Source organism: Oryzias latipes, chromosome 23 (genome assembly GCF_002234675.1).
Source record: "Oryzias latipes chromosome 23, ASM223467v1".
NCBI classification, from domain to species: Eukaryota; Metazoa; Chordata; class Actinopteri; order Beloniformes; family Adrianichthyidae; genus Oryzias; species Oryzias latipes.
In genome coordinates, this window is record NC_019881.2 from 17477949 (window position 1) to 17491861 (window position 13913).

Below are 13913 nucleotides of genomic sequence, written 5' to 3' on the forward strand. Positions count from 1 at the left end.
TTTAGAGATTTTATCAGGACAAAACCAACCTTTTGTTTTGAAACGCCTCACTATAGATCTAAGTTGATGTCAGCTTGATGCAAACATTCTGACAAGAAATACCCTGAAAACTTTAAAACTCATTTGCAGAAAGTCAAAAAGTATATTTACTTCTTATTTAGCCCTAAATGGTGCATTTGAGGGCTTTTGTGGGTCCTATATTACTTGACATAAAAAAGCCAAAATTTACATTTTTAAACACTATACACACGATATTTACATTTAAAACTAAATAATTTGATCGACATAAAATTATGATTATTTTACTTGGTGTGGTTGTTTACATGGGCTTATGGTTTTGTATTTAGTGAAAGCTTTTTTACTCAGGTGCAAATTATATGTAACCTTCGAATGCAGATTTTGTGCATTTTAGCTGTTCATCCATTAGCTTTTTATAATTAATTGACACTAAGTGGTCGAAGTGAGGCTTCTTTCTGTTGTTGTGTGTAGAAGAAGACTTGAATAACAACAGGAAACATGGGAACAGAGGTCATTGATGTCACACTTCATAAAAAGGTTGAAAAATCATAACAATCGAGGCACATCATTAGTTGCAAGTTGGTTTCCAAAACAGTTTCCCCATGCACAAATCCTCAGGCAAAAAGTACAGGCTGTAATTACATGCTGAAGTGATAACATGGATAAAACAATTCCTGAGAACAAAAGTTAATTTAAAGATTTTTTTTCCCGGACAACATACACTTTTTTTATTAACATTTTTATTTCTGCAGATGTCTATACAGTTTATTCTGTTTCAATTAAACCTGAAATGTAAACATAAAGTTAAAATCCCCCACAAATTTTTAGTAATATCGACTTAAATATTTTCCTCAGTTACAAAGTTTATTATGAAATTTTGGGGAAAAGTATGTAAAAGGGACTTGTAATGATAACAGTTAAGGTTAAAAAAACACTGTGACCACAAGAAAGTCCGAATTGGGGAGTTAGTCACAGGTTTACTCACTTCCTCTGACTGACAGGTTTTCCACTCGCTCACAATGTGGCCGCACAGGTGGATGTGCTCTTTTAATACTCATGTGATTTGGGGGATTTCTGGCCTTTAACAGCTTCATAAGCTCTGCTTGCAGTAACCAGCTTTATGAGCACCGGGGGACACAACAAAAGCGCAGCGGGGCACTAAGAAGGAGCTAAGCTGTTAGTGTCAAGAAGCAGATTTGGCTTCCATAGTAACAAATATAGCGTACGGAGGTTGTCTTTCTTTAATCTAATCCCGCTTTCCGCTGTACTGCAGTCAAGAGCGTAAACGGAAAAAAAAATTATGAACATGTTGTTACATAATCCTTGGAATTGTGCTTGTGCTTTATTTGAAATCAGGAAATAAGCAAACTTTAAAGCTTATTAACAATCAAAGCATCTTATAATCCCAGGAATCAAAATGTTTTTTTAATCAACGTAGGGCTGAATTACCTTCTTTTTTTTTTTAACTAATTTTCTTAACTGTAACGCTTTCCTTTGGCCGCAAGTTTTGGGTAAATTTGAATCAAAATTCTGTCTCTGGTTCTGCAATACAGATAAAGACATTTACTGATTTTTAGTATTTCTTTTAAGAAAAAATTACTGACAAATATATCTCAAAATCTAATCTGAAAACACTAAATTTGTAGTTTAAATGCAGCCATTAATATATAATATTAATATATGCTTATCCCTTTCCTGTCATACCATTTAGCCCTACTTTAGTTTCACCAAAACTGATTGTTAATGCGGGAGTTGTGTTTTAGAACTTGACTTATTGGACCAAAAAAAAAGCCAAAGTCAACACAGAATGTAGTAACTGCTAAAAGGCTTTTGCATACACGTACTGTAAAAAACAACACAAAAGGTATTCTTAATATCATTTTGGAGTTTTTGCACATGGAATCCAGCTAATCCTGCTAATTAGCCATCATACTATTCTATTTTTTGGTATTGCCATCTTTTTACATTCCGACCAAAAAGCTGATCCACTTTTTTCTCTTAATGAATGAGTCTAATGAATGAGAATCTTTATACTTTAGCATGGGTTTGTATTTTACTTAACTCGTCTCTTATTGCCATCAACATGTTATGATTTCATTAAGAAAATGCAAAGAGTCAAAAAAACAAAAACAAAATATGTGGATAGTTCCTTTTCTGCTGATGGCAGCTTTGTTTATTCCTTTGTCTTTAAATTGGTCAAATATAAACAAATCCAGATTGGTCCTTATTTTATTTGCCGTCTTCAGTCTTCAGTCAGTAAGTCATAAGAACCTCATTTCCACGTCGCAGCAGTGGGACGAACGGCTGCACTCCCCTTAATGCCTTTTGACCCCAGCGACGGCCCCGAGCGGCTCCGCAGATCGCGCTCCGCATTCTCGTTCTGAGCCTGCTCCTCGTCATATCTGGTGGCACACAACAGAACATAGTGGCGTTTAAGAGAGTTCCCGCCTCCCCTCTTCTGTTTGCATGCATGTGGAGCGTGTCAACAAGTGACTTCACTCAAACAACACCCACCTCATGTACAGTAATCCCAGATGTACCACACTCACTGTTGTGCAAATTAAAAGTAAACTTTTGATGGTTTGGTTGGCGGAGCCGTGAGCGCGTACTAACAAGCTGTATTAACAAATGTAGGGTATAAAAATCCAAGCTAACTTCAACCATTGACAGACTTCTTGAGCTTTATAAGAAAGACACAGTGGCAGATACCGGCATTTGCATGCTTCCCTCTGCACAGAGACTCTGTGGAAAAAAATCTATCCCATGGAAATTAGTCACAGCCACATTTCTAGTCTTTTTTTAGTAGATGAATCATCAGAGGGTAGAATTGTGGAGTCAAATCATTTAAAAAAAAGATTCCAATGACTGTTGGTACTTCTGGATAGTTTTTTTAATCCTTTTAAAATATTGAGCATACATCATTATGTGAACATTTTTATACATTTGTTTAAAAAAATTGATGTTAGTGAATATATTAGACTGTTCTGCAGTCAAATGAACAACAAATGTAATCTGCAAAAAACATATTTTTAACTCAAACAGTCATTTGAGGACATCTTAGGTCAGCTATGATTTTCATAAAGCAGTTAAAGTATTGTGTTTGAGGTAAGCCCTAGAACACGTTCCAAACAGGAAGTACCCACTGGCTCCAAGAAGCTGAAATCCCAGAGACTTTTATTGAGAAATAAACAGCTGTTACTTAGTCATTCTTTTTGTCAGAATAACCATTCTTGCTCTGCTACTTTTTTTAACATGTTCTTGCTAATCCTATTTTTTTTTCATTTTCTTTTTACTTAATCGTAAATGAATCAATTTATAAAAAGTGACCAATAAGATGCCTGATGATAAAAGTAGGTGATGCCTAACCATTTGACAGACTCTCCCGAGCCCGCTTTCAAGTGGTAGGGGGTGTGAACTTCCAACAAGTTCACTCCTGATTGGTGAGTCCGACCGCCGGGCAATCACGTTTGCCACCAGACCAGGGCCAGAAGGACGGTCACAGGTGTCCCCAATGCCAGAGAGCAGGGAGTTACAGGAGCACAGAGAGGGCAAGCACCAGCCAAGCCAAAAGGAATAGCCCCCCGCTGCGCCCGAGTGCCTAGCGCGGGACCCCACCCCCGGAGAGCAGCCCCAGCCCCAGATGAGCACCCCCCCACCCCAACCCCAGGCACGAGCCAGGAACCCTGAGGGGAGACTAGCCCCATGCTCCAGGCAGCCACTCACGCAGCCCGCAGGTCCAGGAGAGAGCCAGGCAGGGGCCGCCCACCCCCAACCAGGAGGAGGACGTCCAAGAAAAGTGGGGGTCCCCAATGAGTTGACTTCATTTGGTTGGAGTCAGAAGTAAACCATTTTCTGTGGGGGGCATCACACCCACTCAGTCCAGTTCTCACATAGAGTCAATGGTTAACTCCAAAACAAAGTTACCTTACCAATATGGCCGACATCTCCTGCAGTAAACAGTGAATGGCCTGTCTTTTCTGACGTTTTATGTCGCTCTATGAAACGTACAACATCAAGATGACTTTGGCTTTAACTGTCTGTGATTTTCTCTTATCTTCTTTCGTGGTTTGTGTTCAGTGTGGTGAACCCCATATCACCAAACATCACATGTTACGTTTTAAATAGACAGATGGATTGACAATAGTTTGAAAACATGCATGAAGCTACTAAAAGAACATGTTTTAGTTTAACATGTCTCTATGTTCAAGTTATTTTCAATCTTTTCATTCTTTTCAGGCCCGTTCTCCAGGTTTATTCTTTTATTATTCTGTTGAACACAAAAACAAAAGCAATAGCATTGATTCATACTCAGTTCTTCTTCCTCTTTCGGCTTCTCCGATCAGGGGTCGCCACAGCAAACAAGTCGTAAATATTGTTTATAATTACTTTTGTGAGCTTCATAACCAGCAACAGTCTGTTGAATGTGTATGTGAGGAAATTCCATTTTTCACAGAAATTACATATCTAGCCCATTCGCAGCGTGACTTTAAGGACACACTCTGATGAAAATTGTGTTTTTCTGATGATGGACAACATGTATTAAAAAAAGTTCAGCTTAAAATTTCATTTCTGAGTATTTCTTTATTCAAATTGTTGTGAATCAGGAGCAGCTGAAAAGAATGCAGTTTGAAAACGATCGTATTTGTGATGTAGAAAATAAGCTGGGCGGGCCACAAGCTCCATAGGGGGTGCTCCGGGCGAAAGATCTAACTCAGAGGTGAAGTTCTTACAAACTCTTGCCGCTCTGCAGAAACTATTTCCTAGAACAGTGTTTTTCAGCCAGTGTGCCGCGGCACACTAGTGTTCCGTGGGAGATGGTCAGGTGTACCGTGGGAAATTGCTCTCATTAACTGATCTAAAAACATTTACAATCTCCAGGATATCAGCTCTTTGTTCATCCAAACAGGCCCTGATAAAACACTGAGTAGTTAGGAATATGAAAGATCATAAAATACTTTTTTCTTTGTGTTTATTTGATTCTGTTAAAGACATTTTGATAAGAATGACGGTACCACGATTTAGCTGCAGCTTCAGCTCTGTTTTCGGAAAAGCCCCGCCACTTTAACTGTCTCCACCAATCATTCTTGGAGGCTTAATCACACGCCATGAGTCTGACCAATCAGAAGTGGTTAAAGTCTTCACTTCCTAGTTCCGATTCTGCTCAAAAAGTCTCTCAGTTCCAACAAAAATACCAACGAAAGCTCATCTTTAGCGGTGTAGCTTTCCACAGAAACCGGTATCAGACCGTGGAACAAGTGAACAAAACAATGAAACTCAGAGATGCGAGTATTTCTGCTCTTTTGTGGCAGTTTTCACACTACATCTCCCATGATGCATTGGGTTAAAGTGACAGTGTCTCAGCGCACAATGAGTCTTTCTTGTTAAACGTCTTGAAACCACAACGAACACGCATCAAACAGTTTTAAAATCTTCTAACTTAACTTTTATTACATCTTTTAGGAAAAAACAGCTGCAACTTCCTGCTTTTTCTGCCACAATTATCACCAAATTACATGTGAGATTCATTGCGGAGGGACTGTAGATCAATACAGACTGAGTTTCTCCTTTTTTAATTTCTTTTCATTTTTGGATGCTGGTGTGCCGCGGGATTTTTGTCAAGGTTAAAGTGTGCCGTGGCTCAAAAAAGGTTGAAAACACTGTCCTAGAAAACAACATTGTTTTTTAGATTTTGGCTAAAATTGGCATAATCATAATTAAACGACCACTGGGAACGCTTTGGAATATAGATCAAAAGATGATCAGGGTGGGACTTTGAATTAATTTGTATACACTAGAAACACAACGAAGCAAAGCTCAATCAAGCCTGAATGTCACTGTCAGATTTAGCATTAATGATACCAATCCTGCAGCATTCGACTCGTCAAACTCAGCCATCAGAAGGCTTCAGGGTATGCAGCAGCTGTGTCAACCAAAGCTCAACTTCACGGATATTTTTATCTCTCGTGTGACTCCGCGTGCCTGACCGAGGCAGCTGAGAGAATCTGAATCTAACAGGGAGGAGCCTGCTGTCACTCACAAGACTTGATAGTTTCCCATGGCTTCTCTGGGAGGGCTGCGATTCCAGCGGCAGTCTGGGATGTCGCCGTTGGGGGTAACAATGTTGAGGGTGTCGTTGATGAGGTTGTACTTGAGGATGCGGTCATTAGCTGTGCTGGAGGTCAACGAGGGAGAAGCATTGACCTGAGAGTCACACACAAACAAACAAACAAACAAAAAAAAAAAGAACTTCACAATGGAAGGAAAGCATATGTTAAGCCAACTAAAATAAAGATTGAGTTTGAAGGAAAACTGGTAAGCGGTAGCGCTGAACAATCAATCCAGACGTCAATTTCCTCATGGTCATACAAAGAGGCTCTTAAAAAGGCAGGAAATGTGGGCGCTAATGTGTTTTAACAGATGTGTACATTGACATCCAATCAGGCAAGCAATTGCTCTTATATCATAACACCCTCACGTACTTAAGAGGAACCTTTTAGCAGCTGCTCATTTATTTCTATATCCAGTTTAGAACCATAACAGAGACTACTATGGGGATATGAAATAAAGGAGAACAGCCCTGATTAGCCATCTGGCACACGTTCCACAGAAAGAGCATTTCTGCGCTACAACCAATTTTGTGTAGCCCGAAATAGATTTGTGAGGAGGAGGATCACTCACAAACTACCCAGCAACATAGTGCACAGCTGGTAAAAAGAGGGCAATTAAATATGACAATCGCTCTCCATGTGCAATGGTCAGACAGATCACAGTAGCTTGAAACAGACTGTAAGGTTTGCAGTGGAGGTTTCTCTTTGGTTTTGGTAATATGCACCGGAAACACCTTCAGTCAACATTTGAATACAAAGAGGAATGCATACCCAAACATACCCAGAAGGTATTTGTACTAACTCAGCAATAAAGGTCAAATGGAGTTCCAGCGCAAGCATGCTAACTAATTAGTAAGGCGGTGAGGGCAGAAAGTTTTTTTTTTTACTTCTTTATTTTCTCACTCCCTGTAAGCCCATACAGAAAGTGAAAAACAGCAACTGTTTCATTTCTGTAAAGCTTTTATTTTCTCAAGTTGGATTTAGAGGAAGTAGATTTTTTTTGCAACAGCAGGTGTTTAACAGCGCGCGATGACTTCTTGAAAAAGACTCACCTCAATAAGCCACGGCTTCAACTTGTCATCTATAATGATGTCATATCCGTAGCACTCAAAACAGTGTTTGTCGTTGTTCATCACCGGCTGCGAGAAAGAAAAGCAAACGGAATTAGGAAGAGGAGTTGACCCTAGAGGGTTTTGAAAAAAAATTGGAACTTTTTTTTTTTTTATGCAACAGTGCTTTATCGCGGAGAGCATTAGCAAATAAATAAAATCTAATACACCAAAGTAGCAGTGAAGCGTTATAGGGGAAGTGAGTAAGATCACATAACAAAAACTGGAAGGGATCAGTTTTGCTGCCCTGAGAGCAAATTAAAGACATAACAGGTTGGTTTCAGATGAACAGGCTGCTTAAGTCACTAAAAGCGTCTTCCTCAACAGTAAAACCATAGTTCTTTTACGGGATTATTCACTTTTACAAACTATATGAAGTTTTAAAACAATGCTACATCATTGACACATTTGTGAAAGCTTATTTAAAAAGCACAACTTCCTCAAACTTTAGTCTTTTTTAAGATGATCCTGTTTCTGTGAAAAACCTCAGAAACCCACCAGGCTCTACCTGTTTGCTGTGAAACATAAAGTCATCTCCAGTATTGTATGTTTAAAGCCAGATGTTTTAGGACTTTTTTTTGTAATAGCCACAGCGTTTCCTTCTATTTGATGTTTGTCTTTGGTTGCTGTTGCTTTTAATCTGTTGTGTTTCATGACTTTTTATTGTTTTAACCTGTTTGTAGACATGTATGTATTTTATATTTGTTCTACAGTATGTTGATGACAAGTCCTCTAAAAAATAAAGTGATTGGTTAATTGATGGCTTTTTATAATGGTGCCTAATTGCCAACAAGCCTGTTGGCAATTAGGCACGGGGAAAAACAATTTCAGGCAAAAAAGAAAAGTGAGGAAATCACAGCGTGAAATGACGTCAAAAACGCCCAAATCTCTTATGGGCTACAAAAAAACTGTTCACAATAAAGTAATGAGACCAAAACTCAGGTGTCGGGGATATCCAAAGAAAGTTTGGAAATTAATATGGGATGGCCACAGGACCTAAGGTGGCAATTTTGTGGCAAAGTGTGAAATTTTGGGATTCTCATATTTTTGCACAAAAATTGTTAAAAAAAAAAAATGTTTTGTTCCAGCGATCTTTACCAAATTTCAGACAGACACGGACAGCTTAAGTCTACAACCACAACCCAAGTTTTGTTGAGCTTTAATTTTGATCTTGGGAAGAGGCTGCCATCTTAAATTTTCTAAAAAAAATACAAAAAACACACTTTAGTACCAGCTACAAATTGTAACTCTTCCTGGGGATTTTGATCGATCGTCTCCTAACTCCTTGAACATCCTTTACAAGCTACTTGGGAAAAAATGTTGGTTTTAAAGTTTGTAGATTTTGAACGGCGTTACTGTGGCAAAGGTGGTGTTCCCCTGTTACTTCAACATGTTTTACCAGAATCTTGTGAAAATGTATTACATGAATCTTTCACTCATATGAAAAATATGAACATAGAAGGAATGTGGGAGTGGTTAAAAAAAGATTTGTTGCCAAGGAAATCTAAAAAATTGACTTTTGCAGATTCTTCTAAACAATACACATAGACCTGTGACCAAAGAGTAAAATGGTTGCTTATGGAGATAAAATGAATGCAGCATGGGTGGCAGGGTCAAAATGGGGGTGGCGTGGGAGGGGGCAAGGAGTGCCTGCCTGCATACAACATTGCTCATGGCTTTATTTTTCATTTAATTTCATATTACAGGCAATCTCACTTGTGTATTTTGCAACCTGAAACTGGATATTTTACTTGTAGATTACAGGTTGATAAAATGAGTAAAGCAATTAAATAAAGTCTCATAATCTAGCCAACAGAGAGCGCCATTGTCAGATCTACTTACAGCAACAGCCTTGAGAGACTGCACAACTATCCAGTGGATTTGATCGAAGAGTCGATTGGTCACCTCCTTGCCTCTGGTGCTTTCCAAGTACAAACGCAGGTTACTGACGGTCCATTTCCCTCCATGAACGTGGTTGTAGTCGTCCTGCATTTAAATTACACCGCCAAACTAAAAACTAAATAGCTTTTTAATTGATTCACATCAGAAAATGATGCACCGTCTAACTTTAAAAAAGACCAAAAACAGCTTTTTTTGGTTGCTTGATAGTTTTGTGACTTCATAACGAAGTGCTGCTCAAACTTTGCAGTGGAAGATTACTTTATGTTTCTCATCTGATGGCTGTTACACACTACAGACAAGGAAACTGCCTCAGACAGACTCTTACCCCATGCTTCTGGATGGCCACATTAGTGAGATGAACAAACATGTTGTCCAGTTCACTGGTGCTGGGCGTGTACTTTACTGTGCAGAACCTGCAGAAGCCCAGCTTGTACCTGAGAGTCAAACAACAGAATCTGATGAACCCAAGTATAATTAAAAACACAAGAACCACATGTCTGTACAAAAATAAAAATTAAAATAAAAAAATACATGTGCTTTTTAGAAGTTATTTACATTCATGTTTGCCAGGCAACCTACAGTTGAAGGCTAAACCCACAGGAGAAATATTCTGCTCACATATAGCATTTCAGGGGCCGGTATGTTGTCACCAGGACGTAGAGACGGAGGTCAAACTTCTTTCCTCCAATTAACAGAGGGTTGTCGATATAAAGAGAGATGACATACGCCTCTTTCCCACTGGATGCCGCTACAAACCTAGGGATGAGATGTAGCCCAGTATCAGTTATAAAAACCTAAAGTAGAGGGTTCACACACAAGCAAACGCTATTATGTTTACCTGTTTGCAGAGCAAATGTTTCAACTTTAGTGCGAAGATTAAGAAAAAGATATTGGTTATGTAAGGGTTAATGGCCACTTATACCATGGTTAATTACAAAAAGAAAACATTCAATTAGTTTTTAAGCACTTTATTCTTGTTAATTTTTTGGTTTGGACGTTACGAGCCCCTTAGCCGGCTCAGAGTGCAGCGGCAAAGGAAAGCGATATTTATGCCGATGGGTTAAATAAAGCATCAGTTCAGAGAGAAAGTTCACCTCTTACTGCCATTTTTTGCCCAGATGAGGAAGTTTGTTTTAAAAAAGCCAGCTCAGTGATAGAGAACATTTATGCTAGGTGACCGGAACTTCTTTTTGGGGCGTGCAGTTATCACTGTGTTATATCACTTTTTAATGCACACCCAGCAGCCAATCAAAATCGAGAATTCCCCCGGCCCATGGTATAACTATGTGTAATGGTGACAGACAAGCCATGAACCCTAGAATCATGACTTAAAGACCCACTCTGATCATCTTTTGATTTATTTCCAAAGCGTTCCCAGTGGTCTTTTAATTATAATGCTGTTTTTAGACAAAATCAAAAAACCTGTTTCCTTTACTAGGACATAGTTTCTGCAGAGCGGCAGTACCTCATTAGAACAGTGTTTCCCAACCCTGGTCCCTGCTGCCCTGCGTATGCACTCCTGTTTGAGCTCATCGTCGGGCTCTGCAGAAACCCGGCAGTGACAGTCATCAAAGGCAGGTGTGTTTGAGCAGGGTTGGGTTGAAAAATGCAGGACAGTGTGCCCTGAGGGCCAGGGTTGGGAAACACTGCCTCTGAAATTCGCTTTTGAACTGTGGGCGGGATTATTGCCATGCCATTATTGCCCCCATTCCCCTCCTCCTCGCTGAGAGCTGTTTACAAGCTCTCCTGCAGGCTCACCCCCCACCCAACCTAACACATCACAATGACAATGGTGAGTCGTCTACAGGTGCATGCATCAGACTGGAGCGCAGCAGGGAGCTTGTGCCCCACCCAGCGTATTTCCTATGTCATAAATACACTCTTTTTCAAATGGCATTTTTTCTTTTGCTACCGAGTCACAACGATTTGAGTAAAGAAATACTCAGAAATGCAATTTTGTGCTTAATTTTCTTAATATATGTTCTCCGTCATCAGAAAAATACCACAAGAACACGTTAAAAACAGGATTTTCATCAGAGTGGGTCTGGCGGTTATGACTTACGTTGAAGTACGACTGTCCCGCGACCACTTTTTAATCTGGGACAGTTTATTAATGAGGAAGATGCCTTTCCCTTGGGCCTTTCCACAAGGCTTCATGATCCAGGTGCTGGAGGGGTTCTTGCGAAACTCCTCTACAAATAGGTTGTAGTCAGCGGGAAGCATAAACGTCACAGGGACAAAATCTGTCCAAAGAGAAAACATCAAACGTGATCAAGTGTCTCATTTCTATATACAAGATCCCCAATCTGTGCGCTTCAGTACCAAGATATATGTATTTTCCATTTTCATCCTTCTCTGCTAGAGGACTGCTTTCCTTCTCCAGCTCCTTGCGGTAGCGTTTGATGTTCTTGATCATCAGGTCTTTTCTAGTCAGCTCATAGTGGTTAGGAAAGTGGTTAACCATCTGGTCATCTGACAGTCGGTAACCGGTGTCTACGCTGAAAACGTTCCTGATGGTCTGGATGCTCATCCTGAAAGTGGGAAAGTAAAAATAAGGCGTTCTCAATCAGTCCAGGTAATGTTACTGTCACTGAGCTAATTTATCATCTCTTGGGACATGTGATGCTTTTCTAAAAAGTAAACCTGAACTTTGATACTATTTTTTAAAATAGGAATATGGTTGCAGTGCTTTGAATTATTGCTATATATCAATTTTAAAACAATCTAGTGTAAAAAAACTGAGGTTGTGTGTTTGGAAAAAACCCACCAGTAGAAATTCCAGTCTTCGTTTTCTGTCACTTGAACCCATTCCCTTTTTTCAAAGTTGTTGATGAGCACCGATTTTTCAATATCTGTCACCCACTTCACCCTACCGGCCATGGTTCCACCCTCTGGGTGAAGCACAAAACAAGTCAACACAAGAAAAGAAAAGAAAAAATAGAAACACCATTAAATAAACATGAGAAACTTTATTTCTCACTAAAGCGTTGTTGGCTGTTTTTTTATGTGGTCGGCTACCTGCAAATCGACGTCAGGAAACAGCCGGTCATTAGCCTCCGCTGGACGGGACGGCCCCGTTAGCAGGATGCAGAGTCCTTCCCGGACTGCAGCAGAGGATGAGCGGCCATCATCCCGTCAAGGCCGCAGACTCACCCGGCTGTTGTCTGCTAAGCTCACGGCGGGACCATTTGTCAGGATAGCATTTAGCCAAAGCTAACGACTGTCTGCTACTTCCATGCTAGCTAGCTGTGTTATTCTTGCTAACGGATTGAGTTTGATCCATGAAAGTGAAGACGGCAACGCCCACGTCGGTGGTGAAAAACTAAACTGAAAAATATTTTTTGTGACGGTCAATGCATAGGAAAACCACATAAAACGTCAAACCCAAATTGATACTTTGAAAATTAAATACTTTCAAAAACTATTCGAGATATTTTTAGGGTCCTTCCGGAAGGACAACCTAGCAACGGAGGACGCAGTGATGTCAATGCATTGTGCGATACCACCGATGACCGGTAGAGGCCAGTATTGACCGGTGGATAGATATGAAATTTGTGCAATGAAAATAAACATTTCTATCCAATATGGTAAAACAATACTGAATAAAATAAGTAAAAGACAGAATTAAGATATCTACATAACAGTAAACACATTTTTGAAATTTATTTTAACATTTTATCTGGAATTAGAAAAAATAATTTAGAAAGTAATAATGTCATTTGTAACAGATTTTTTTGACTGACTCAAAAGATATACATAAATACAGAGCCCTGGAAGTGACAATATAAAAACATGCTCCCTCGAACTAATGATCACAAATGATCATTTTGTGTACTCTTGTTAGTATTTTGCGGGCTCAATTTAGCATGTTGACCATCACCAGTCACTTAGTTCGCACAAATTAGTTAATGGTTTGCACAGTTTATTATTTTTGGAGCACAATTGAGTATTTTGCAGGCATAGATTAGCATTCTGTTTGCACAAATTAGTTTTTGTGGGTAAATTTAGTATTTTTTATTTAAGTAAAAATTACTTATATAATAATTAGCAATTTGTGCACACAAATCTTTATTTTTTGGCCACAATTTAGCATTTTGTGAGGACAAATGAGAATTTTGTAGGAATAAATTAGCATTTTCTTACCATGAAATTAGCATTTTGTGGCATCTATTCAGTAATTTGTGGGCACAAATACATATTTTGCTCACACAGATTAGCGCCTAAATTAGTATTTTCTAGGCACAATCTATTAATAGGAATTGCTTACACTAAAATACTTTAACCTTTGTGCCCACATACTAATTTAAAAGCACAAATACTAATTAGTGCACAAAACGCTAAATTGTGTCCACAAAATGACAATAAAATGCTAAAAAAAAAAAATTTGGGCACAATAATTTTTTTCTTTTATGAATGTCATTTCCAGGACCAGGGCTCCGTATATAAAACTTGAAAATAAAAAAACTTGATATTTTTTAGAAAATGTCAGCTCACCGTTCTGCTGTTTTTGTCGCCCCCTACAGATGAGTTTCGGTCATGATAGATTAAGGCGTGGCCTGACCTTATTTGCGGCAGTTACCTGAGAACGACAGGATTAAAGGACGCTGCTGTGAGTACTAACAACTTTCGATTTATATTTTTTAAATTATATTATTGCGTATTATTTTAAACCCGCATTGCATTTGCTTTATGTGTTACAGGGCGGCGTCCGCTTTAATCTACACAAAAAGGTACTATTACTACTACGTTGAACATACACACCTGTTTACTGACCAGG

General features: G+C 39.1%; 1 protein-coding gene across 1 annotated transcript; it reads right to left on the minus strand.

Moving 5' to 3' along the window:
* Positions 1-521: 521 nt before the first annotated feature.
* ttll1 (tubulin tyrosine ligase like 1) lies at positions 522-12631 on the minus strand. The gene is made up of 10 exons (XM_020714130.2): positions 12155-12631; positions 11904-12027; positions 11459-11667; positions 11199-11379; positions 9755-9892; positions 9462-9570; positions 9077-9220; positions 7178-7264; positions 6056-6219; positions 522-2420 (listed from the first exon to the last, which is right to left on the minus strand). Exons 2-10 carry the CDS (start codon positions 12014-12016, stop codon positions 2291-2293), a joined length of 1275 nt encoding a protein of 424 aa, XP_020569789.2. The 5' UTR covers positions 12017-12027; positions 12155-12631; the 3' UTR covers positions 522-2290.
* Between the last annotated feature and the right edge of the window lie 1282 nt (positions 12632-13913).